Below are 27,638 nucleotides of genomic sequence, written 5' to 3' on the forward strand. Positions count from 1 at the left end.
CCCATGAATCGCAGCACGCCAGGCCTCCCTGTCCATCACCATCTCCTGGAGTTCACTCAGACTCACGTCCATCGAGTCCGTGATGCCATCCAGCCATCTCATCCTCGGTCATTCCCTTCTCCTCCTGCCCCCAATCCCTCCCAGCATCACAGTCTTTTCCAATGAGTCAACTCTTCACATGAGGTGGCCAAAGTACTGAAGTTTCAGCTTTAGCATCATTCCCTCCAAAGATATCCCAGGGCTGATCTCTTTCAGAATGGACTGGTTGGATCTTCTTGCAGTCCAAGGGACTCTCAAGAGTCTTCTCCAACACAGTTCAAAAGCATCGATTCTTCGGCGCTCAGCCTTCTTCACAGTCCAACTCTCACATCCATACATGACCACAGGAAAACCATAGCCTTGACTAGACGGACCTTAGTTGGGAAAGTAATGTCTCTGCCTTTGAATATGCTATCTAGGTTGCTCATAACTTTTCTTCCAAGGAAGTAAGCGTCTTTTAATTTCATGGCTGCAATCACCATCTGCAGTGATTCTGGAGCCCCCAAAAATAAAGTCTGACACTGTTTCCACTGTTTCCCCATCTATTTGCCATGAAGTGATGGGACCAGATGCCATGATCTTCATTTTCTGAATGTTGAGCTTTAGGCCAACTTTTTCACTCTCCTCTTTCACTTTCATCAAGAGGCTTTTTAGCTCCTCTTCACTTTCTGCCATAAGGGTGGTGTCATCTGCATATCTGAGGTGATTGATATTTCTCCCGGCAATCTTGATTCCAGCTTGTGTTTCTTCCAGCCCAGCGTTTCTCATGATGTTCTCTGCATATAAGTTAAATAAGCAGGGTGACAATATACAGCCTTGGCGCACTCCTTTTCCTATTTGGAACCAGTCTGTTGTTCCATGTCCAGTTCTAACCGTTGCTTCCTGACCTGCATACAGATTTCTCAAGAGGCAGGTCAGGTGGTCTGGTATTCCCAACTCTTGAAGAATTTTCCACAGTTTATTGGGATGCACACAGTCAAAGGCTTTGGCATAGTCAATAAAGCAGAAATAGATGTTTTTCTGGAACTCTCTTGCTTTTTCCATGATCCAGCGGATGTTGGCAATTTGATCTCTGGGTCCTCTGCCTTTTCTAATACCAGCTTGAACGTCAGGGAGTTCACGGTTCACATATTGCTGAAGCCTGGCTTGGAGAATTTTGAGCATTACTTTACTAGCATGTGAGATGAGTGCAATTTTGCGGTAGTTTGAGCATTCTTTGGCATTACCTCTCTTTGAAATTGGCATGAAAACTGACCTTTTCCAGTCCTGTGGCCACTGCTGAGTTTTCCAATTTGCTGGCATATTGAGTGCAGCACTTTCACAGCATCATCTTTCAGAATTTGAAACAGCTCAACTGGAATGCCATCACCTCCACTGGCTTTGTTAATAGTGATGCTTTCTAAGGCCCACTTGACTTCACATTCCAAGATGTCTGGCTCTAGATTAGTGATCACATCATCATGATTATCTGGGTCGTGAAGATCTTTTTTGTACAGTTCTTCTGTGTATTCTTGCCACCTCTTCTTAATATCTTCTGCTTCTGTTAGGTCCATACCATTTCTGTCCTTTATCGAGCCCATCTTTGCATGAAATATTCCCTTGGTATCTCTAATTCTCTTGAAGAGATCTCTAGTCTTTCCCATTCTGTTGTTTTCCTCTATTTCTTTGCATTGATCGCTGAAGAAAGCTTTCTTATCTCTTCTTGCTATTCTGTGAAACTCTGCATTCAGATGCTTATATCTTTCTTTTTCTCCTTTGCTTTTCACCTCTCTTCTCTTCACAGCTATTTGTAAGGCCTCCCCAGGCAGCCATTTTGCTTTTTTGCTTTTCTTTCCCATGTGGATGGTCTTGATCCCTGTCTCCTGTACAATATCACGAACCTCATTCCATAGATTTTTGGTTTTAGAGCCTGAGTGAGTAATGGTTCCAGTGTTACAAACTAAATTGTGCCCCCTCCAGTCTCCAAATTCATATGTTAAAGCCTTAATATCCATTATTTTTTATGTGAATGTATTTGAAGACACGGCCTTTAAATGAGTAATTAAGGAAAAATGAAGTTGCATGGCCTAATCCAATATGACTGGTGTCTTTATAAGAAGAGAAGATTAGGCCATATATATGCGTAGAAGGGGAGCACCATGTGAGCATGAAGGCCATCTACGAGTCAAGGAGGAGGCTTCAGAAGAAGCCAACTTTGCTGAGGCCCTGATCTTGGACTTCTAGCCTTCAAGGCGGTAGAAATATAAATTTCTGTTGTCTAAGCCACGCAGTCTGTGGTACTTTATTATGGCAGCTCTAGCAAACTAACGCAGCCACCAACTAAGATTATCAATATGGGAAAAACAGTAGGTTGGAAGAAAGTGGTGTTGAAAGAGGATTTTGATGTGGGACATGTTGCACTTGGAGATTCTTGAGATCCAACGAGGTAGAGATAGTCAAATGACTTTGAAATTCAAAAGACAAAACATTAGCCAGATTCATCAAGAAACAAAGGGAGAAAAATCAAATCAACAAAATTAGAAATGAAAATCTAGACATCACAACAGACAACACAGAAATATAAAGGATCATAAGAGACTACAATCAGCAATCATATGCCAATAAAATGGACAACGTGGAAGAAATGGACAAATTATTAGAAAAGTACAACTTTCCAAAACTGAACCAGGAAGAAATAGAAAATCTTAACAGACCTGTCACAAGCATGGAAATTGAAACTACAATCAGAAATCTTCCAGCAAACAAAAGCCCAGGACCAGACGGCTTCACAGCTGAATTCTACCAAAAATTTAGAGAAGAGCTAACACCTATCTTACTCAAACTCTTCCAGAAAATTGCAGAGGAAAGTAAACTTCCAAACTCATTCTGTGAGGCCACCATCACCCTAATACCAAAGCCTGACAAAGATGCCACAGAAAAAGAAAACTACAAGCCAATATCACTGATGAACATAGATGCAAAAATCCTTAACAAAATTCTAGCAATCAAAATCCAACAACACATTAAAAAGATCATACACCATGACCAAGCGGGCTTTATCCCAGGGATGCAAGGATTCTTCAGTATCCGCAAATCAATCAATGTAATACACCACGTTAACAAATTGAAAAATAAAAGCCATATGATTATCTCAATAGATGCAGAGAAAGCCTTTGACAAAACTCAACATCCATTTATGATAACAACTCTCCAGAAAGCAGGAATAGAAGGAACATGCCTCAACATAAAAGCTATATATGACAAACCCACAGCAAACATTATCCTCAATAGTGAAAAATTGAACGCTTTTCCCCTAAAGTCAGGAAAAAGACAAGAGTGCCCACTTTCACCACTACTATTCAACATAGTTTTGGAAGTTTTGGCCACAGCAATCAGAGCACAAAGAAATAAATGAAATCCAAATTGGAAAAGAAGAAGTAAAACTCTCACTGTTTCCAGATGACATGATCCTCTACATAGAAAACCCTAAAGACTCCACCAGAAAAGTACTAGAGATAATCAATGAATATAGTAAAGTGGCAGGATATAAAATCAACACACAGAAATCCCTTGCATTCCTATACACTAATAATGAGAACATAGAAAGAGAAATTAAGGAAACAATTCCATTCACCATTGTAATGAAAAGAATAAAATACTTTAGGAATATATCTACCTAGAGAAACTAAAGACCTATATATAGAAAAGTATAAAACACTGGTGAAAGAAATCAAAGAGGACACTAATAGATGGAGAAATATACCATGTTCATGGATCAGAAGAATCAATATCATGGAATGAGTATACTACCCAAAGCAATCTCTAGATTCAATGCAATCTCTATCAAGCTACTAACAGTATTTTTCAGAGAGCTAGAACAAATAATTTCACAATTTGTATGGAAATACAAAAAAACCTCGAATAGCCAAAGCAATCTTGAGAAAGAAGAATGGAACTGGAGGAATCAACCTGCCTGACTTCAGGCTCTACTACAAAGCCACAGTCATCAAGACAGTATGGTACTGGCACAAAGACAGAAATATAGATCAATGGAACAAAATAGAAAGCCCAGAGATAAATCCACACACCTATGGACACCTTATCTTTGACATAGGAGGCAAGAATATACAATGGAGTAAAGACAATCTCTTTAACAAGTGGTGCTGGGGAAACTGGTCAACCACTTGTAAAAGAATGAAACTAGAACACTTTCTAACACCATACACAAAAATAAACTCAAAATGGATTAAAGATCTAAATGTAAGACCAGAAACTATAAAACTCCTAGAGGATAACATAGGCAAAACACTCTCCAACATACATCACAGCAGGATCCTCTATGACCCACCTCCCAGAATATCGGAAATAAAAGCAAAAATAAACAAATGGGACCTAATTAAACTTAAAAGCTTCTGCACAACAAAAGAAACTATAAGCAAGGTGAAAGGACAGCCTCCAGAATGGGATAAAATAATAGCAAATGAAGCAACTGACAAACAACTAATCTGAAAAATATACAAGCAAGCAACACCTGCAGCTCAATTCCAGAAAAATAAATGACCCAATCAAAAAATGGGCCAAAGAACTAAATACACATTTCTCCAAAGAAGACATACGGATGGCTAACAAACACATGAAAAGATGCTCAACATCACTCATCATCAGAGAAATGCAAATCAAAACCACAGTGAGGTACCATTTCACACCAGTCAGAATGGCTGCAATCCAAAAGTCTACAAGCAATAAATGCTGGAGAGGGTGTGGAGAAAAGGGAACCCTCTTACATTGTTGGTGGGAATTCAAACTAGTATAGCCACTATGGAGAACAGTGTGGAGATTCCTTAAAAAACTGGAAATAGAACTGCCTTATGACCCAGCAATCTCACTGCTGGGCATATACACTGAGGAAACCAGAATTGAAAGAGACACATGTACCCCAATGTTCATCGCAGCACTGTTTATAATAGCCAGGACATGGAAGCAACCTGGATGTCCATCAGCAGACGAATGGATAAGAAAGCTGTGGTACATATACACAATGGAGTATTACTCAGCCATTAAAAAGAATACATTTGAATCCGCTCTAATGAGGTGGATGAAACTGGAGCTTATTATACAGAGTGAAGTAAGCCAGAAAGAAAAACAGCAATACAGTATACTAACACATATATATGGAATTTAGAAAGATGGTGATGATAACCCTGTATGCGAGACAGGAAAAGAGACACAGATGTAGAGAACAGTCTTTTGGACTCTGTGGGAGAGGGCGAGGGTGCGATGATTTGGGAGAATGGCTTTGAAACATGTAGAATATCATATGTGAAATGAATTGCCAGTCCAGGTTCGATGCATGATACTGGATGCTTGGGGCTGGTGCACTGGGACGACCCAGAGGGATGGTACAGGGAGGGAGGAGGGAGGGTGGTTCAGGATGGGGAACATGTGTATACCTGTGGTGGATTCATGTTGATGGTTGGCGATACGATATTGTAAAGTAATTAGCCTCCAATTAAAATAAATTAATTTATATTTTAAAAAGTCAGATTGCAGTTATAAGTATAGATTTAGAAATCATTGGTATGTAAGTTATATTTTAAACTGTAGAAGTGGATGAGATCATCTAAGAAGGGTATATATAGAGTGAGAAGATCATCAGTGATAGAATCATAAGGAATATCAACATTAAGGAACAGACTAAGGAAGAGAATGTAGGGAAAGAAATAATCAGAGAGACAGAATGAAAAGAGAGACAGAGAAAACCTGTAATTAACCATTTAAATCTTGTTTTTAATTATAATTTGTTGACTGCATATTGATTTTAGTCCTCAAAGAGCTTTAATATAGAGAAGAAGGCACTATCTTATTCATTTCTGAATCTCCTATACTAAGCACAGTGCTTGACATTTAATATCCTTGCAACAAATATTTGTTAGATCAAATGGAATTGAAATTAGGTCTCCATTCCTTTCTTTGTTTTGTTTGCTTAGTTCTCGAGTATGCAGCATGCATTGCCACTGATATTTTAAGTTCATAGTGAAAAATCATTTCAAAGTGTCCTAGGCTTGGTCCCCTTCCAAACCAACCCCCAGGACAATAGTGTTCATTATAACCTTCTGTCTTTGCCATTCTGGATGGAATTCTGTGCACAGAAGTTATATACATATATGGGTATATCGGTGCAACAAATCACAGCACAGGAGCCCCCTGGGCTCCCTCAGGCTCTGGTATGACATATTTGAGCCATATAAATTCAGCTTCTCCTCTGGCATCTGTTAATCGACTCACTTGCAACTCCACCTCAGCAGTGGTCTAAAGGAGGGAAAGAGTGCTGTGTGCTGAGAGACCATGGCAAAGAATCCTCCAGAGAACTGTGAGGACTGTCACATTCTAAATGTAAGTTTATTCATATTTTTTTCCCTTTTCAGCAAAAGCATGGCTTTACAGAGATATCGTATTGCTATGTGAACATTAAAAAGTGAAATTAAAAGTGACTTTGAATTATGGTTTGCATTTTTAAAGGCTATTGTTTATTTATTTTTTTGGTTCTCTTTGTATTTTGCTTAGGCAGAAGCTTTTAAATCCAAGAAGATATGTAAATTACTTAAGATTTGTGGATTGGTATTCGGTATCCTCGCCTTAACTCTAATTGTCCTGTTTTGGGGGAGTAAGCACTTCTGGCCTGAGACACCCAAAAAAGTAAGTAAATGCACACTATTATCCAAAGTTTCTGTTTTGAGTTTATTGAATTTAATTAGTGGTTGACATGTATATTACTCTGAAAATGAAAATCACTAAGTTTGTTTTGCATTTACTTTTTGGTGATGTGAAAAACTGAACCAAGATTTCGGTTCTCTCTTTTTCTGCCTATTTCAGCAATGGAAAACAAAGTTTTTTCTGTATTTCAGTTAGTAATGATAAGATGTAGAATTATCCATTCTTTTTTAATGCTTGGTTTTAAGGAGTTAAAGTTCCTCCTAGAAGAAAAATTAGTTCCATTCTTTTTTAATGCTTGATTTTAAGGAGTTAAAGTTCCTCCTAGAAGAACAATTCTTACTGTAAGAAAAAATAGTTTTCATCTTTCTTTCAATTATCTGGGCAGAAACTGATGGAAAAGTAATTATGCTACCACATAAGAAGAAACCACGAGAAATGGCAGCAAAATATTTTCAGGGATTACGTTTCTGACTTAATGCATCTGCTGTGAGGACAGGCAGCAAACTCCTTTTCAGAAGGAGTAATTCTCATACCTGAATTCACATTTATTTGTGACTGAAAAAAAACAAAAACAACTAGAGCTTTTCAGCTTCTCACCACAGGTTAGTGTTATGTTAGGGTTTAGCCACAGTTGTTGTTGTCCTGGTGAGATAGTAATGCCACAAGGTAGAAAAGTGACACCAAGTCATTAATCACAGATGTCTCAGAATGCTTCTGATATTAGGGTTAGTGAAACTTGGCAGGCCATTGTAGTTGATATTAGTGTACCTTAGTGTTATTGTCACCCCTGGGCTCATACACAATGAGCAAGTTTAGCTGTGACTCAAAGAAAATTATAGCCCCTTCATGCCAACAATTTCCATTTGAAAGAGAATTAATCAATTTACAAGCTGTAAAGTGTGAAGATGGTTTTCTGGCTTTATCACATTTTTCTTCAGGGTGTAGGATGTTGCTATTGTTACCACTGTTATTAATTATTTGCTAGCAGACATAGGAAGGGAAAGGCACACATCCAGGAGGCAGGATGAAATAATGGGGAAGGGAAGAAGAAAATAATGGCTGTTCTGAACCACTAGGGGGCTTCCCCAGTGACTCAGCGATGAAGAATCCACCTGCAATGCAGGAGACACAGAAGGTGCAGGTTTGATCACTGGGTTGGGAAGATCCCCTGGAGGAGGGCACAGCAACCCACTCCAGTATTCTTGTCTGAAAAATCCCATGGACAGAGGAGCCTGGCAGACTACAGTCCATGGGGTCACAGAGAATCGGACACAAGTGAAGTGGCTGAGCATGAACCATTAGGAGCCAAAGGAGTGAGAGGAGCAAAAAGGAAATAATATGGATTAATAAGGAAGGACACTGGGGTATAGAAAATAGAAAGTCAACTGCAAAGTGAAAAGTAAAAGTGAAAGTCGTTCAGTTGTGTCCAACTCTTTGCGACCCCATGGACTATACATTCCACGGAACTCTCCAGGCCAGAATCCTGGAGTGGGTAGCCTTTCCCTCCTCCAGGGGATCTTCCCAACCCAGGGATTGAACCCAGGTCTCCCACATTACAGGCGAATTCTTTACCAGCTGAGCCAAAAGTCAACTGGACAAGTGTCTTAAAAAAAAAAAAATCAGAGAAGTAAGACATAGCAACCTTTGGATTCTTCACCTCTGCTGCCACGCTGACTTTCATTTAGTCCCAGGGGCTACCTTATCAAGTTTAAACAGGAGAAAGAATAGTGAACTCTCTTTGCTTGTTTTTTTTTTTTTTATATACCTTGTTCCAGAAAGGATTTTTTGCCTCATCCATTGCATATAGTTAGCCCTTTCTCTTATCATTCTCACTGTTCTCTGCTTCTCAAATACTTTCTGTTCACGTGTTTTTCTAGAGAAGCCATCTAACGCTGGGACTAGCAAAGTCGGCAAAGCAATTAAGATCAGGAAAGACATAGTAAATAAATAAGAGTGCCAAGATACATTCTGATCCAATATTGGTATTACATAACTCATTCCCAAGGTGACACGCTCCCCACAAATTGAATCTTGGGTCCTCTTGACAATTACAGATGGGCTAGAGAAGGATGGGGCTTCCCCAGTGCCCCAGAGGTAAAGAATCCGGCTGCAATTGCAGAGATGCAGGAGATACAGTTTCAGTCCCTGGGTCAGGAAGATCCCCTGGAGGAGGGCATGGCAACCCACTCCAGCATTCTTGCCTAAAGAATCCCATGGGCAGAGGAGCCTTGTGGGCTACAGTTCCCAGGGTCTCAAAGAGTTGGCCACGACTACATTGACTGAGCAAAGCACAAGAGGAGACTAAGCCGTTTGCCCTTCATGACCGTAATGTACTTAACTGGGTGTGGTCAGTCACTGGCCCTTTCAGCCAGCAATATGTTTCTGCCTAAATATGGGGCTATATGACTTTTCTGGTTCTATTGTAGCCATTGTAATTGCAAATCTTATTCTGAAAAAGTCTGCACTTTCCTAAACTTACAGCGCTATTTGTCTCAGTGTAATTGTAAATGACTATGTGGGGACCTTGCTTTAATCTAACAAGGTGTCAAGCTCACTAACAGAGCCCATGGTCCCCTCTGCTTTTGTATTATATCATCTTTGCTTCTCACTCCAGTTTGCTTTTTAACGCAATCCTGTGATTTTCTCCAAGCAAATGTCAAATCTTGTCACTGTGGGCAAAGACGAGGTGGGGTATGTTACCAAATAAAGTTTATCAAGAACCAAATCTCTCAAGAAGTAATCCATTTGAGTACGTAACTTTTTAGCAAAGCAATTCTCAGAAATGAACACAAAGCAATCTGGTAAAATATAATAAATAGGTGTCTCCTGGGGTAACTTTTTCTGCCGTGAGCAAAGGGTATTTGTTCTCCATTCCAGTGGGGAGTTGTGATTTATTGCCTTTGATGTTGAAGTCCAGGCCTTGCCCCAGAAGACCAGGTTATGTCCACTGTAAACCGAAGACCCAGTTGGAGATGTGGGTGGTCAACTAATCCACTACCTTCAATTCCCAGATAAAGAGCCCCAGGGAACATCTAGGTTTCCAATGGCTAGGGCTGCTAATAAGGCTGCCTCAGAGAGGACTTAATGAATGCTGGGAAGTGAGGAGAAGTCAGACTAGTCTTGGAAGAAGATTTGCAGAGGAAAACGATTCAGGCATGTTGCACAAATTAAAGAGGCTCCCCTTAAGAGTACGGCCTGGCAAGAATCATCAGTTAGCAGATGAAAACCCAGGATCTTCTGGACTTTCCTTTACAAGACTGTGGGACCTATGGAGACTGTGGGGACCTTGGTGGGGAGAACCGGTGATGCTGTCGTGCTCATGGATGACAGTGATGTGTTTGGCATCCCAGGACTCCCTCCAAGTTTTTAATGTTTGCTCCTCTAGCCTCCAACCACACCTCATTTTTATTTTGCTTTTTGACATTTGCTTATAATAAAGTGTTTATTTAACATTCCACATCTGGTGTTGACATTTCCATGCCAGTAAGTTCTCCCCTCCTCCTCCCGTTACCTCCCACCTTGATGTGGACAAAAGATCCAGATTTTTGATCTGAAATGGGAAGTGAGCTAACACCTCAGGCATGAGCACATGCACACGTAAAAGAGGAAGGGGTGAAAATAAAGTGAAACAAGGAAGACTAACTTTGAGAGAACTGGTGCACTCCCTTACAGGCTACAGATCCCCAACCCACAGCCACATATAGAAGCCACTTGAGCTGAATGAAAGCCAGTCAATTGAGTTCTATATTCAGCTTTCTTAAACCGAGCGGAGGGCACCTATTCAGTCCCAGAGGTTTCAAGAGGGCATCACAAGGCTCCACTTCCATGCAGTGACTGTCCAGCCATCTTTGAAGCAAATTCCCTAGAGATACATTCTTGCTTAAGGCTCCCTGTATCACACATTGAACTTGAAACAAGGAGAAATCAACTCTCCAGCTAATTCATTCAATATGGAAAAAACAAGGCAGAAAAATCCCAGCTTTTAAACCACCAGTTGATAGATATAGCACAGACCTTGTAGCCTATCCTCCCTCCAATCCTTTGTAGAATGAGGCAGAAGAACAATAAACTAAATAATGAAAGTCTGCCCTTCCTGCCATATATAGGAAGGGCCTGGTGATTTTAGGGCTATTTGGAAAGCCGAAGTCCTAAGGCCCACACGACAATCTGCAGATTCCTGGGGATGTCCCCTCAGCTCCTGCATATAAACAGGATGAAATGAGAATGGTTAGGATAGGTGGGCATCTGTCTGCCCTCCCCCTCACCTCAACTGCAGATGACAATTCAAAGAGTTTCACTCAGGACTGCAAACCCAACAGCATTCTAGCCTGAAAATCCCTTGCTCGGAAAAAGCACTTTCCTGATAAGTCAGGATCTGGCTTTTTTGTGCCTATTTCTCTAATACTGGTATTGGCTAGGGGCCAACTTTCTTCATTCCCCTTGTAGGCACATGGGGGATACAACTTTCTTCCCTGAGTTCCATGGGTTTTCCACAGCTTGGTGGGTGAAATGTGGGTCTGGAGAAGCATTTCATCCTCTCACGTGAAAGGTGGAGCTGGAATCTCTTTAGCAGGGGAACTGAATTTTACCAGATGGTGCCATGTCAGCAATTTAAAATTATATTTTCCTCCCAAACCATGCAAAAGTGAAGTCCACCGTTGTCTAGAAACTGTCTTGGGTCAGCTCTCACTCTGTGTTGTGGAGGGTCCGCATCAGTCACGTAGGTTAGGACTCTGGCTACTAGGAACACATTTGTATTCAGTCTCCTTATTCACCCAAGGCAGCATTGCTGGCAAATCACATGGTACCAGCCAGAAAAGCCCTAGGTCTTCAAAGGGAGCTGTCCTCTAGTGGCTAAGAGAGGGGCTGCGGCCACTGTAAGGAAGGAGCTCAGGAATCAACAGATAGTAGTAGTTCAACGGTTCAGCTTGGCCTCTGTCTACCAAATCTGAAGAGTTCATTTTGCCAAACTACTGTATATAAAATAGATTAACAACAAGAACCTACTGTATGCACAGGGATATACTCTATATATTCTCTATCTTGTATATATATATATATGTATTCTGTATCTTGTAATATTCTATGATGGAAAAGAATCTAAAAAGCGGAATCATGTTCCTGCACACATGAAACTAACACAACCTTGTTAGTTGTAGCTACCAGTCTATCAGTCAGTGGCTCAGTCGTTCATGTTCGACTCTTTGCAACCCCATGGATTGTAGCCCACCAGACTCCTCTGTCCATGGAATTTTCCAGGCAAAAATAATGGAGCAGTTTGCCTTTTCCTACTCTAGAGGATAAAATAAACTATACTTCAATTTAAAAAGACAATTAATTTTGTCAACTATTCAACATTGCATCTGGCAAGGGGTGGGAGATAAAGATGGGACCCAAGCCTCCAGAGACATTTGGTGACTTGTCCAAAGTCACACAGCTTGTAAGTGGCAGAGTTGAGGCTAGGACTAGAAACTGATCTAGAGATTTTTTTCCACTATTCTTCAGCTGCATTTAAGAATAAGGAGTGGTAAGGGTAGTGGGTAGGAAAAACTTTCAAGTCAGCTTGAATCTCTAGATGAAAGAAATGTGGGTTTTGTTTTTTTTTGTTTTTGTGTGTGTGTGTGTTTTTTTTTTTAGGAAAAGAGGAATGTCTGTGCTGCCTAGCCAATTTTTCTTTTTTCAGGGGTGAGAACTGGTGATTGAAGATACAGAAGTCCAAGTTTGCATAAGAAACAATGTGTCTGTTCTGTGTTAGTTAAGGAAATACCCAGAGGCCCTTTAATTCCCACAGGCTAGTTCCTGTAATAATATGGCACAATACATTCCCTTCCCTTCCTTCCAGCCTAACATCTGCTAGCCAGCTATTCTGAGCATATATTTCACCTTTGGAGGGTGTACCTCATAAATAGACAGTAAAGAAGGACAGTGGAGAGAACAGCTAGATAAATCACAGGCTTCAAAAAAACAAACTTAAGCCAAATGTGCTCAGATACTTTTATAGGACAAGCTAAAGCTACTTGCCCCCAAACAGATTTATTACACTGAGGGCTCAGGCAGCTTCACTCTTTATAAAAAGCTTTTTTTTTTTTTTTTTTCTTATCTCAGAGATTGTCACAAATGGAGGCCAGAAAGCACAGCAAACTGTGAAAGAGGGATGTTAGGGCTCATTTGCTGCCTGAGTGGAGGATTTAACCGCACTGAGGAAACAATTCCTGAGCAAGGAAGAGAAATGAGTCTGTGTTTTCTCCATATTTTATCAGTGCACTCCTCTTATATCCCTCACTCCTTGGACTTCACCACACATCTCTCTCACTTTACTTCTGAGTCATATCCCATCCCATTGGTTTACCTGTCCCACTCCAGTGTTCTGGTCCTTGATATTTGAGATCAGCCTTACCTGTGGATGGAGCTGGAGCCCATTTGAGTGGTGCAGGAAAGATGCCCTTAAAATATCTCTTATTCTTGTTGCCATTGTGTTTAAAATCCTCTAGTAATAATTCTCTCCTTTGAGTTAAGTATCAAACTCAATTTTTTAAACAAATGCCCATCACTAATATCTTAGTGTGAGATCATTTGCCAGATAGATTTCTTTGATATAAGGTATCAGAAAAATCACAAAATTCCTAGATGTCTAGACAGGAAACAGAGGAATAGAGGGAAATCAGAGGAGGAGGAAGGGATAGAAAGGCGCAAAAGGAACAGGATATAAAAAGTACAGAAAAGGGAAACTAGAAGCACCAAAGATTAACTTGCCCTAATTTGCCAGTTTGGCAGAAGTGTTCTTATCATCCTCTGACCCTGCTCTGTCATTCCTGGAATAAAGCTGACTTGGAGGCAGTCTGCAATGAGCTACGAGGAGCCCACTCACACTTCTCTCAGACAACTCATCCTGTCTCTGCTTTAGTTTACACCCAGAGTGGACAAAATCATTTATTCCTTCATCTCCAAAAAGACCCTTAGCCCCTTAGCCAGTGAGCTTAGTAGAAAGAAAAGTACTTCTAAAGCCAAAGGCATGAGCTCAGTCTTCATGTGGGCCAGTTAAGCAATGTGCTCCATGGGGACTCGGACAAGACAGTACATCTGGATTTGCTCAAACTCACCCCTAAGCAGTCCAAAGTGGGCCACCAGCATCATCTTCCTAGAAAAAGTTTGTTCCAAAAGGACACCTTTGATAATGGAATTCCATCTGAGTAAATATATAGCCCCCACCTCCCACCCAGAATTAACATATAAATGAAGCCATTCTGATCCCAATATCATTAACAAAAAGGCAACATGCTGGTTAATAATTACAATCAGAATGGACGCCTCCTCCCCCAACAACAATAATAAAACTCTTTGAAAGAATGCTGAAAATAATCAGGATCTGCTGAGCTTGGCAGTTTCCAATAGTTTTCATCTAGCAAGGTGTCCAAGTGAAGTGCATTGCCAACAGTGCAGGAAAATTCATTCCACAGAAGTACACTGAAATCCTAAATGTCACCAGTATGCTTCCATAGTCTTCTCCCAATGATTGAAAATACAGCCTGTATTTTCTCTTTCGCCCAGGTAGGCAGCGTTCCAACATCCCCTAGTCTCTAACCTCATTTTTCCGTGCAATAATCCATCAGTTGTGCTACTGATGAAACAAACACCCCACCCCACCCCCAGTGACTGGTGGTGTCGACATTTGTCTCAGCAATGGATAGTATTTCTAAAGAAATTCCGCCCTGTTGGGAAATCTGACAAAGCTGAATCTGCATGAGATGCCTCTCTCCTCTACTTAGGTCAGGCCCACTGAGAGCTCAATTTGTTGCCATAAGGTAGAAGTTTCTCGGGCTGGCCGCAGAGCTGCAACTTAGAACAAATTTATAACTAGAAGCAAATAACAAGTCTAAGGGAATTTGCTACCTGTCACAAACCAAGTCAGACTTACTGTGTTAACTCTGCAGTTGCTGTAAAGTTCTAAATAGTGTTTTCCTTCCCCTTTTAAAATGATGATATGGGGTGGGAGGTGGGAGGGGGGTTCATGTTTGGGAACTCATGTACATCCGTGGCGGATTCATGTCAATGTATGGCAAAACCAATACAGTATTGTAAAGTAAAATTAAGTAAAAATAAAAATTTTAAAAAAAAATGTTGTCTCTTAAAAGACCTTGCCAATGCTCAAATCTCTTTAGGAAGACAAGAATTTGCCATTGGTGAGAAAATATATATTCAACAAATATTTCAGCTCTGACCATGTCTAACTTACTGTAGGGCAGCAAAGAGGTCAATATCATTGTTTCTTGCTTTCCTATTCAGTGACTAAATCAACTTTTCACATTTGAGTTAACAGTGCTTCTACAAGCCATTCCAACTTGTTTTTCTACTTGAGGTAGGGAAAATTTGACCAGGTTAATCTAACATTCAGTCACAGACACTGGCAGACATTAAAAAACTCAACCCAGTGCAAGCTCTAAAAGACTGCCACTGGGAACAGAATCATTAGAAAGCAACGTTGCCTCTGTGGATGACTTGCTTTTTCAGGCTTTCAGTTTACCAAATGCTTTTCATAAGGAAAAATGAATATGAAGAAACATGATAGCAAAAGGCCTCCTAACAACAAGGATAAGATAGACTTCCACATGGCACCATCAGGGCTGGCCTGGTTTGTGACAGCAGATTCCTTCAAATTTTTCTTATGCTTCTAGCTGTAAACACATCTGGCTCCCCTGGTGGCTCAGCGGTAAAGAATCAGCCTGCAATGCAGGAGACCCAGGTTTGATCCCAGGGTTGGGAAGATCCCCTGGAAAAGGAAACGGCAACCTACTCCAGGATTCGTGCTTAGAGAATTCCATGGACAGAGGAGCCTGGCGGGCTACAGTCCACAGGTTCCCACAGAGTCAGACACGACATAGAAACTAAACAACAACAACATAACATGTCCTCAGTTATAAGCAATGGGCTTGTTAATAGACTGGGATACTCTATGGGCCTGGGCCTTTTGGTCCTTAGAAAGAGAACGGTCTCTTTTAGAGATTCGCAGAGAGTCTGGGATTTTGTTTCAACCATTCAGGGGTAACCTGATATTTAGCTTTTCCAAGGAGCTCTTCTTGGAAGATGCCATATTACATAGTGCGTATTACAATTCATGGTTATTAAATTCTATATGCAGGAGAACCTGAAGACTTAAAGTCAGCTGAATCGAGTTTGGAAAAGAGAATTCAGTAATAAACTGAATAGATTTTGTTAGCCCATAACAGAGAAGGTTAGGGGAAGGCAGTAAATGTTTCCTGGAGTTTAAAGGACAAAAGGAAGCAGTTGAGGTCGGGGTAAGACTTTTACTTAATATTCACCAAAGACAATGGTCTTCAGTGTTTAAAGAGGACATATCCAAGACCGGTAAGGCAATATTAAAGCTCTGGGTAGATAAGGAGATAAAGAGCAATACCTAAGCATTCTAAATCTGTTCAAATCTCTTTCTCAGCCCTACTGAATTTCACAGGAAGAAAGTGGGTGACCCTTGAATACTTAGAATGGGAAGTGGCCGTTTAAAGAAGCAGTATAGGTTTTTGGCGGTTCCTCTTCTTACCATAACGGAAAAGCACCTTATAGACTGCTTTGCAAAATATCATTTGCTATTTAGTCAAGGGTGCCAAGAAAAACTGTTGGAATTCTTAGTAATTAGTTCAACAACTTGGCTTGAATACAAAATACTAATTCTCAAGGGTTCCCCGTATCAGCTCTAGTGCCAAAAAACACCTCACTTTAATCTCAAGTCTCAGAGAATTCCCAACAGCAAGCTGCTGAGACAACACCTCTCTACAAAGGCTCTGGAAAAAGAAGGTGCCCCAGATATTACCCAATTAAGTGTCTTATGAACGAACATGCTTCCCTAGTGGCTCAGTGGTAAGGAATCTGCCTGCAGTGCAGGAGACGATTCCTGGATGGGGAAGATCCCCTGGAGGAGGAAATGGCCACCCACTCCAGTATTCTTGCCTGGAGAATCCCATTGACAGAAGAGACTGGCAGGCTACAGTCCATGGGATCACAAGAGTCGGACACAACTTAGCTACTAAACCACCACCACCATGAACAGATATCTCTGTGTGTGTGCTAAGTTGCTTCAGTTGTGTCCGATTCCTTGTGACCCTGTGGACTGCAGCCTGCCACGTTCCTCTGTCCATGGGATTCTCCAAGCAAGAATTCTGGAGTGAGTAGCCATTCACTCCTCCAGGGGATCTTCCTGACCCAGGGATCAAACCCAAGGTTCTTACATCTACCTGCATTGGTGGTCATACTGAGTATTTTACAGCTTGTTTTCCTTTGTTCTCCCAGACATATGACATGGAGCACACTTTCTACAGCAATGGAGAGAAGAAGAAGATTTACATGGAAATTGATCCCATTACCAGAACAGAAATATTCAGAAGTGGAAATGGCACTGATGAAACATTGGAAGTACATGACTTTAAAAATGTAAGTTGGATGTTTTCCCCCTAAGGCTTCCCACTTAAAATATTAGAACACTTGAGTCAAGTTAAAAATAGCCTGTAGCCTCCATTTAATTTATAAGAGAAAGCTTTCCTTTTGAATTCAAATTTTGCCAGCCTGGGGCCCTGACAAATCATGACACTCATTAATTGTGGCTATTTCAGGAAGTTTTCTTATTTTTTGTGTCTGTTTTATAGGGATACACTGGCATTTACTTTGTAGGTCTTCAAAAATGCTTCATCAAGTCTCAGATTAAAGTGATTCCTGAATTTTCTGAACCAGAGGAAGAAATAGATGAGGTATGTAAGAATAATAGTAGTAGCAAAAGCCATAATTTGTTGGGGAATAATTATGTGTCAGACTTTGTACCAAATGTTTTACTCTTATTTGATTCTCACAATGATGCTATAGACAGGTACTATTATTGTCCCCATTTTCAGATGTGAACCAAAAAGTAACTTGCCCAGTGTTACACAGTTAGAGAAGGACAGACTGGGATCTTGAACTCAGACCTTTCAAAAACTAAAGTGCATGCTTTTAGGCCCAACATTGTACTTTTCTTTTTTTTCAGTTTTAGGTTTTTTTTTTAACTTTTTAGTTTATATTGTAGTCCAGTTGATTAACAGTGTTGTGTAGTTTCAGGTGTGCAACAAAGTGATTCAGTTATATATACATGCATATATCTATTCTTTTTCAAATTATTTTCACAATTAGGTTGTTACAGAATATTGAATAGAGTTCCTTGTGCTATTACAGTAAGTTCTTGTTGGTTTTCCATTTTAAATAGAGCAGTGTGTACATGACAGTCCCAAACTCCTTAACTGTTCCTTGCCCCCTGGTAAACATAAATTCATTCTCTAAGTCTGAATCTGTTTCTATTTTGAAAATCAGTTTTTTTTATCATTTTTTTAGATTCCTCATGTAAGTGATGCCATGATATTTCTCTTTCTCTGTTTGATTTACTTCGCTCAGTAAATGCTCCAGGTCCATCCATGTGGCTGCAAATGGCATTATTTCATATTTAATGACTGAATAATATTCCACTGTATATGTGTACCACATTTTCTCCATCCACTCATCTGTCAATGGACATTTAGGTCACTTCCATGTCTTGGCTATTGTAAATAGTGCTGCTATGAACATAAGGGTGTATACTCTTATATATCTTATAACAACTTATATATATATATATATATATATATATATATATAGCTGAATCACCTTGCGGTACACCTGAAACTAACACAACATTGTAAATCAACTATACTTCAATAAAAATTAAAAATTAACTTAAGGATAGCAGCCGTTAACATGGCTTGTGTACATTTGCTTCCAAACCAAATATTTCTGGTAAGAGTGGTGAGCTAGAAGAACTAAATCAATCCTGCCAAATCAAAAGCCCCAAGGCTACTTGGGATCTTTGCTGCTTTTGTCACACTTTGACATTCACTTATTCTAAAGATTTTAATTCAACACTACTATATGCAAAATAGATATCAACAAGGACATACTGTATAGCACATAGGATTCTTCTGAGTATTATACGGCAGCCTGAATGGGAAGGAAGTTTGGGGGAGAATGGATACCTGTATATATGTGGCCGAGTCCCTTCACTGTTCACCTAAAACTATTACAGCACTGTTAATCAACTATAACCCAATGCAAAATATAAAAGTTTTAAATAAGAAATAAAGATTTCAGTTCAACACTACCATATATAAAATAGATAACCAACGAAGACCTACTGCATAGCACAGAGAACTATACTCAATATCTTGTAATAACTTAAGTATATAGCTGAATCACTTTACTGTACACCTGAAAGTAATGCAACATTGTAAATCATCTATATTGCTATTGCTGGTGCACTCAGTCATGTCAACTCTCTGTGAGCACATGGACAGTAGCCTGCTAGGCTCCTCTGTCCATGGGATTTCCCAGGCAAAAATACTGGAGAGGGTTGCCATTTCCCTCTCCAGAGGATCTTCCTGACCCAGGGACTGAACCCACATCTCTTGTGTTTCCTGTATTGGCAGGTGGATTCTTTATGATTAACCACCAGGGAAGCACAAAATCAACTATACTTCAATAAAAAAAATTAAAATTAAGGGACTTCCCTGGTGGCTCGGATGGTAAAGAATCTGCCTGCAATGTGGGAATCCCAGGTTCGATCCCTGGGTTGGGAAGATCCCCTGGAGTAGGAAATGGCAACCCACTCCAATATTCTTGCCTGAAGAATTCCATGGACTGAGGAGTCTGGCAGGCTACAGTCCATGGAGTTGCAAAGAGAGGGACATGACTGAGCGGCTAACACTAGTGATCTAGTGGCTAAGGCTCCACGCTCCCAATTCAAGGGGCCTGAGTTCCATCCTTGGTCAGGCAGCTAGATCCCACATGCCACTACTGAGACCCAGCACAGCCAGGTAAATAAATATTTTTAAAAATTAAAAAATATTTCATATGCTGGGCTGCTAATGGAATAATCTATCCTTAATATCACTAAGAAAAGAAAACGCAAAGAAGGTGAGAAGTACAGTGTCATACAAACTCTCTGAAAGCACACCCCTAGGCCAGGGTAAGATAACCTAGGGCATCAGGGCAACAGCTTAGTGGCCCTTGTAGGCCTAGTGGGAGATGGAGGATTATTACTTAAACTACAGCCATCAATAAAGCCCAGGAGACTCTTCATTTTCCCATGATACCCTGACAATAATTATGGTATGTTGCTGTCAGTGGAGGAACGAGTGGAACCTTAGCTAAGGATGTATTGTGACTGTAGCCAGAAGAAACAAATGGGTTGGGTTGGTTTTCTTAGTGCTTAACTGGAAAACCTAAAATGAAATTATGCCAATAGCACAGAGAGCACTCTATATACTATAAAGACCTCTTTCTTTTTCTTCTCTCTCGCCTAGGTTCTTTTACATTTTTCTCTTGCCCAACTCTCTTCATCTTAATTCTCATCTACCCATTTACCTTTTTCTTTTACTTTTCTTATAATTTTGGGGGATGAGGTGGTATGGAGATCATTTTTACTTTCCATTATCCAGGTCTCATGGCTGTCACTGGCTCCCACAGACATGCTATTAGTCTCCTTTTGTCCAGAGAAGTTACAGACTCTGGTTCCTAGAATTTCTAAGAAAAGGATTTCCCCCAAAGACAATGCTCTGCTCCCAAGGTCTATGGCAAGTGAAAAGTTTGGGATTTTTTTTTTTAATAAGCCTAATTTGGATGCTTCCCTAGTGGCTTAGATGGTAAAGAGTCTGCCTGCAATGCAAGACACGCAGGTTCAATCCCTGGGTCAGGAGGATCCCCCAGAGAAGGGGATGGCAACCCACTCCAGTATTATTGCCTGGAAAATCCCATGGACAGAGGATCCTGGTGCACCCTAACTCATGAGGTTACAAAAAGTCGGACATGACTGAGTTAATAACACACACTCAATTTGGATGCATCTGAGGAACAGAGCAACTTAGATGAAAGGAGAATGAATAAGATAAAAAGCTATTATATCCAATATCACATGCTGCTTTTTACAGAAAATAATGTAAGCCTTTGAGTTGGGCCAGCCAACAATGACATTCCACACTGACATGACAAGATTTCTCTTCTGAAAAAGTTAAAGGCAGGGGCTTCCCTGGTGTCCAGTGGTTAAGACTCTGCACTTCCACTGAAGGGGCATGGGTTCAATCCCTAGTCAGGGAACCAAGTTTCCACATGTGGTGCTGCCCCCAGAAAGGTTAAAGGTAAAGGTCCCTAATGTCTCATTTTGGTCATAATTTATTTTTCAGTTAATTCTGCCAGATTGTCTAAATAACATTAAGTATTCATTTCATGATAGTGAAATTGCTTTATCTTCAAGAAAATTCTATTTTTTATACTCAAGCTACAGATTTTTTAATGAGACAAATTTGTGGTCCTGAATGACAAAAACCCTTTATTCTGTACTTCCCTCACCATTGTATCCATAGTTTGTACATGTTACATATGCAAAACAGTTATATAAATAGCCCTGATTTTGCTATCAAAGCTAGTCAGTGTATCAACCTCATTCTATACAGTCCCTTTCAGTGCATACCAAGGTCTTTACAGACTCCAGGGCAAAGGAGCTAAGATGAAGAGTTTTAAATGACTAGGAGAAAAAATTACACATAGCCATATTTCAAAGAATAAAAACAGTGAAACCATAAAACTAGAGAGAAACAAAAGAGAAAGGGAAAAGCCTAATTCAGAGTACAGCGTAAAGTGTCAAGGCCCAAGAGACAAATGATTAGGAGATAAGTATACTGGACTTCCCTGGTGGTGCAGTGTCTAAGACTGCACACTCTCAATGCGGGGGCATGAGTTCGATCCCTGGTCAGGGAACTAGATCCCGCATGTTGCAACTAACAGTTTGCACGCCTCAAAGAAGATCAAAGATCTCATGTGACATAACTAAGACCTGATGCAGCCAAATAAGTAAATTTTTAAAAAATATACGTTTTAAAAGAGCTAGGTATACAAGACAACTACTTCCAACATGATAAACAGAAAAGAAGGTAGTGTTCTTGACAAAAAAAAATAATAATTGCCTAAATAAAAACCATTCTGTCAGACAAACTCCAAGCATCTAGAATGAAAAGAATAAAACAGTAGTAAGGGCCTTGTAGTTACAAGTTAGAGACTTGACTTCGAAACAAACAAAAAATAAAGACATGTTTGGTACTATAACTATACCATTAACAGGCAATCTTGAAAACCAAAATATTAGGTCCTGGTACTACTTAACTGATTTCACCAATTTGGATTATAGGAGTGTTTTTCAGCTTGTGATCAAATTCAACTTGCAATCCTAGTCATAAGCCTAAAATAAGGCAGGCACTCACAACATTCAAGGGGTTCCCCCATGGGTCAACAGGTAAAGAATCTGCCTGCAACGCAAGCAACACAGGACATGCAGGTTCAGTCCCTGGATCAGGAAGATTCCCTGGAGGAAGGCATGGCAACCCGCTCCAGAATTCCGGCCTGAAGAATCCCATGACAGACTAGCCTGGTGGGCTACAGTCCATGTGGTCACAAAGAGTTAGACACGACCCAAGTGACTGAGCATGCACACACAACACCCATTTAAAAGAACACAAACATAAGTCACTCAGGGTTCCAGAAGGCCAAATTAAAACATACTTGGCCCAGTGAGAGACCCAGAAAATGACGGACAGCCTTCCTGACTTTAAGAGAAATTGAGCAGAGAAGGCTGCTGTTTCAGTGAGCAGACTTACTGTTAGATGGGAGAAGGAGGAACCAGTTGCTAACTCTCCGAAAGGCACCTACTGTATGCATGGCAGAGAGCTACTTCACCGGAAGCTCGGGGACTGTAATTATTAGTCAGATTTGAAATATGGTGTTTTCCAGTATCCCATAATTTCTCACTCGCTTTATTAATTTCTCTGCCTATCCCCACCCTAAACAACTGTCTTCTCTCAGAATGAAGAAATTACCACAACTTTCTTTGAACAGTCAGTGATTTGGGTCCCAGCAGAAAAACCTATTGAAAACCGAGACTTTCTTAAAAATTCCAAAATTCTGGAGATTTGTGATAATGTGACCATGTATTGGATCAATCCCACTCTAATAGCAGGTATGGCTTTCCCCTCCTTCTCTTCCTCCTCCTCCTCTTCATCCTCTGCTTTCCAAAGTCAGTAACGGGTTAATGTTACCAGCATTCAGAGACTACATTTCTAGGAAAACAAATGATAAGCTTGTATTTTCTTAGATGAAACTGTATATGCTGACAGCCAGTGAGGAGGAGATTTTTCACAGCCAAGTTATAAATCAGATGAATTAATGCTGACAGGCTATTAAATATCCCATCAAAGGTAACACCACCCCAATGTGAGCAGTGATAGCAAAAAGCTAATCTGTCTCTCTTTGTACATCTATATTCATTGCAGTTGGGCTACCAAACTATGGCTCAAACCACTGTGTGCCCAATCCAAGAACAGAGGAGAGAAGAGCCAAAATAATGCCCTATTGTCTCAAGAAGGATTTTCTATGTCAAATGGTGGCATTTTCCTCAGAAGAAAGGACAGTCACTGCAATCCCAATTTCTTTGTGACTATTTTAGGAATCAGTATAAAAGCAATTGGATGCTAAAGGTAGAGTTAAAGACTCCAGATGTCAATTTCCAGTCAGCCCACAGAGAGGGCAAATGTTCCTGGACATCTTATTCTGCTTAACTAGCATAGAATTTGGCCTCCCTCATTCTGGACAGCATAGATTACTATATTGCCCAAGAGAGAAGGATCTAATCAATGCAGGCATCTATTGGCACTCTTTGGCCTTAAAAAAAAAAAAAAAGCAATTGTGGTTTCCTGGATGAAACACTACAGCTTCTGCTTCAACATCCTTCTCCTAAATGACGTTAGTGGAGATAATGAGGAAATTTGAGTAAAGTTTGTAGTTTAGTTAATTTTATTGTACCTATAAAGGGCTTCCCTGATGGCTCAGTGGTAAAGAATCACCTGCCAATACCTGCAATACCAGAGACATGGGTTCAATCCCTGGGTCAGGAAGATCCCCTGGAGAAGGGCATGGCAACCCACCCCAGTATTCTTGCTTGGGAAATCCCATGGACAGAGGAGCCTGGTGGGCTACAGTCCATGGGATCACGAAGAGTCAGACATGATTTAGTGACTAAACAACAACACATTGTACCAATGCTAATTTCTTAGTTTTGCTCATTGTACTGTGGTTATATAAAATGTTAACCTTAGGGGAAATTGGGTGAAAAGATATACAGATACTCTGTACCACCTTAGCAACTCTTCTATAAATCTAAGATAATTTGTAAATACAAAGTTTAATTTAAAAAAAAAACATTTAACACAGAAAAGAGAAGGGTTGGGGAAAGAGGACAGATGACACTATATCAAATCAGGCAACCAAAAATATTTACTGAGCACCGACCTTGAGTAAAATCATTGTGGGAGACACCAAAGTCTCCTGCCCTCAATTTTTAATTTAGCATGCTAATAAGGCAATACAGTAAGTGTTTGATGCCAAATGAGCAAAGGTGTCTATGTACACAGGAATGGTCAGATCTCTTTTGGAAGACCTCCTTAAAATGTCAGCTCCAGAACCCTGGAAAAGTGGTTCATGCATGCCTAAATGAGGACAGTGAGAAGACACAATTAAAATCTCTATCCCCCAATGCTAGTCCCCCAAGCAAAGCAGCTGCATCACAACTTTGTGTGTATTACCTTAGTTTCAGAGTTACAAGACTTTGAGGAGGATGGTGAAGACCTTCACTTTCCTACCAGTGAAAAAAAAGGCATTGAACAAAATGAGCAGTGGGTGGTCCCTCAAGTGAAGGTGGAGAAGACCCGTCACACCAGACAAGCAGCAAGTGAGGAAGAACTCCCAATCAATGACTATGTGAGTTCTGTGCACAATATTCTTGTTTAGAGCAAAAACAAAGAGCCTTCACAAATCTCACTACTTCTCAGATCAAAGTCACTGAAAGGAGAATGGTCATTGTTTTAACAATAACAAAATAAAATTTAAGAAACTTGGAATACCTAAAAGGCTCATTCGAAATCAACCTTGTCAATATTTCACAATAAATGATAATGGAAAGGAATATGAAAAAGAATATATATAAATACATGTATAATTGAATCATTGTAAATCAACTCTATTTCAATAAAACTAAGTTTTTTAAAAAATTTTAAATTAAGAAAACTAAAATCAATCTTGATCTAGTCCATTGAAATATCTCCAAGATCAGGCTCAGGAACTTAATTACTCAACAGGCCCCGACTCCTATAGTTTCATATTCCTCCCCTGCTTGGTGGACCTCTTCCCCTCCAACACTGGTTTCTTCTTCTTTCAGACTGAAAATGGAATAGAATTCGACTCCATGTTGGACGAGAGAGGTTACTGTTGTATTTACTGCCGTCGAGGCAACCGCTACTGTCGCCGCGTCTGTGAACCTTTACTAGGTTACTACCCGTATCCATATTGCTACCAAGGAGGGCGGGTTATCTGTCGTGTCATCATGCCTTGCAACTGGTGGGTGGCCCGCATGCTAGGGAGGGTTTAATAGCAAGTCTGAGCTGGAGTGCTTAAATTTCTGGCAGCCAACATATAACAAATGCATGCTATTCAATGAATTTCTGCCTATGAGGCATTTGGCTCCTGGTAGCCAATACTCCGGAATTGCTTGTAGGTAATTCTTCTCTTCATGTTCTAATAAATTTCTACATCATCATCAATGGCCTGATTGCTGCTGAACACACTGGGTAAGTGTTTGCTAAGAATATTTCCTGCAACTGAATGGAGCAGATCTGCCTCACGTGGAGGATGATGAAAACTTGCATTTCATCAGGTTTGGGGTGTAGGAAAGGGCAAAGCATAAAGATTCTCAAATATTGTATTTTACTGGGCTGCATTGAGAAAGTGGAAATAGGGGCTGATGATAAAATGGCCCCATAACTGATGCCTAAAACCATGTCCTTTTGTGCATATCCCAGTGTTTCATTATCTGAGAGACCTATTGTGGACTTAGTTAAGCATCTCTTAAGCCACTGGACAGGCAGTGAGTCACAGCAGGCCAACACTAAAATATTCCAAGTGCTCAGACTCAGCAAAGGAGAAAGCTAACCTAGCAAAAATGGTCCCAGGCTCTCCTCCTGTGAATAAGCGCTCAATTTTGGACAAATTCAACACTTTATATCTTTCAGTGTCTGGTTACATAACTTTCCAAGGCAATAAGCCTGGAAAATGGGGACCCATAAATATCATTCACAGAAACAGGCATTATAGGACATTACTGAGGTGAGGAGTCCAATAGAATGCTATCTTCCTCCAAAACCACAAGAAACCAGCAGTATGGCACGTTCTTAAAGGAGGGGTAAGGCCTAATTTCTTATCATCTGATACTCTGCTTGGGAACAGGAAAAGGGGCAAAATGGAGAGAAGAAGTGGTTAGAGGGTCATGGTAAACTTGGAGTCCCAGCCATTTCTAGTTTCAAAATTCCTGTTCTGCTCATCTGTCACCCCTTCCAGTTTCACTGGCAGGTAGTCCTTTCACTGTGTGTGTGCTCAGTTGTGTCCAACTCTGCAACTCTATGGACTGTGGCCCTCCAGGCTCCTCTGTCCATGGGATTTTCCAGGCCAGAATGCTGCAGTTTGTTGCCATGCCCCCCTCCAGGGGATCTTCTCAAATCAGGGATAGAACCCCCGTCTCCTGCATCTCCTGCATTGGCAGGTGGGTTCTTTACCACTAGCGCCACCTGGGAAGCCCATAGTGCCATCACTGCTAAACTTCAAAGTTATTGTGTCATGAAATACCTGTCTGGCACTTTCTATTTTAAAAGAGTAAAATCTTCATCTGGATGCCTGTGAGCCAGCAGTCATTTTCCCCCATTTAACAGCTGAGGGAGCACATAGAAGCAGATTTGCCCAAGGTTGAGTTAAGATTAATCAGTCATTAGTTCATAATTAGCATACATGCCATACTTAGATTACCAATTTTCACAGGATGAGAGCATAGTAAAACAGATCTGACAATGCAACATCACTAAAAATATTTTACTGTTTTATTCATGATTTAGAAGTCATCTGAGAATTCTGGAATACTTCAATTATCATAACAGGCATTAATTTGTAGTTGAAATAGAAAAATATAAAAGATATAAGATTAATCTGAGGTTGTATGGACTTTACAATGTTCTCTATTATTTTTAATAAAACGTTATTTTTAAGATTGACCAATAATTTTAAATTCCTAAGATGTTCTATTCAATGCAATCTACATTATACACACACACACACACACACACACACACACACTATGTTCTGTGGGGGATACAAATGAAGTAGAAGGCATACGTCTTATTGTCCAAGAAAAATAAGACGTGCCAAATATACAAGCCCATATACAGAAACTTATACACAACTAGCTACAGTTGTATATGACATGCTAAATGTGTGTGCAGACACACACACACACAAAAGAAGTGCTGGAGAGGGTGTGGAGAAAAGGGAACACTCTTATACTGTGGGGGGGAATGCAAACTGGTACAGCCACTATGGAGAACAGTGTGAAGAGTCTTTAAAAAACTGGAAATAGAACTGCCTTATGACCCAGCAATCCCACTGCTGGGCATGCACACTGAGGAAACCAGAATTGAAAGAGACACGTGTACCCCAGTGTCCATCGCAGCACTGTTTATAATAGCCAGGACATGGAAGCAACCTAGATGTCCATCAGCAGACGAATGGATAAGAAAGCTGTGGTACATATACACAATGGAGTATTATTCACCCATGAAAAAGAACACATTTGAATCAGTTCTAATGAGGTGGATGAAACTGGAGCCAATTATACAGAGTGAAGTAAGTCAGAAAGAAAAACACCAATACAGTATACTAATGCATATATATGGAATTTAGAAAGATGGTAACAATAACCC

General features: G+C 40.3%; 1 protein-coding gene across 1 annotated transcript; it reads left to right on the plus strand.

The window, feature by feature from the left end:
- The first annotated feature begins 6,363 nt into the window (after positions 1 to 6,363).
- Positions 6,364 to 25,264, plus strand: TNMD (tenomodulin). The gene is made up of 7 exons (XM_052663630.1): positions 6,364 to 6,411; positions 6,583 to 6,714; positions 17,032 to 17,172; positions 17,385 to 17,486; positions 22,648 to 22,801; positions 24,428 to 24,597; positions 25,055 to 25,264. The coding sequence occupies exons 1-7, from the start codon at positions 6,364 to 6,366 to the stop codon at positions 25,262 to 25,264; spliced, it is 957 nt and encodes a 318-aa protein (XP_052519590.1).
- Positions 25,265 to 27,638: the final 2,374 nt, after the last annotated feature.

This window comes from Budorcas taxicolor, chromosome X, assembly GCF_023091745.1.
Source record: "Budorcas taxicolor isolate Tak-1 chromosome X, Takin1.1, whole genome shotgun sequence".
NCBI lineage: Eukaryota > Metazoa > Chordata > Mammalia > Artiodactyla > Bovidae > Budorcas > Budorcas taxicolor.

Bases quoted from the DNA above. Each gene is read 5' to 3' on its own strand.
- TNMD (XM_052663630.1), top strand. From the start codon at position 6,364: ATGGCAAAGAATCCTCCAGAGAACTGTGAGGACTGTCACATTCTAAAT. The intron at 6,715-17,031 runs GTAAGTAAATGC...TTGTTCTCCCAG, and splicing joins GGCCTGAGACACCCAAAAAA to ACATATGACATGGAGCACAC. The intron at 17,173-17,384 runs GTAAGTTGGATG...TCTGTTTTATAG, and splicing joins AAGTACATGACTTTAAAAAT to GGATACACTGGCATTTACTT.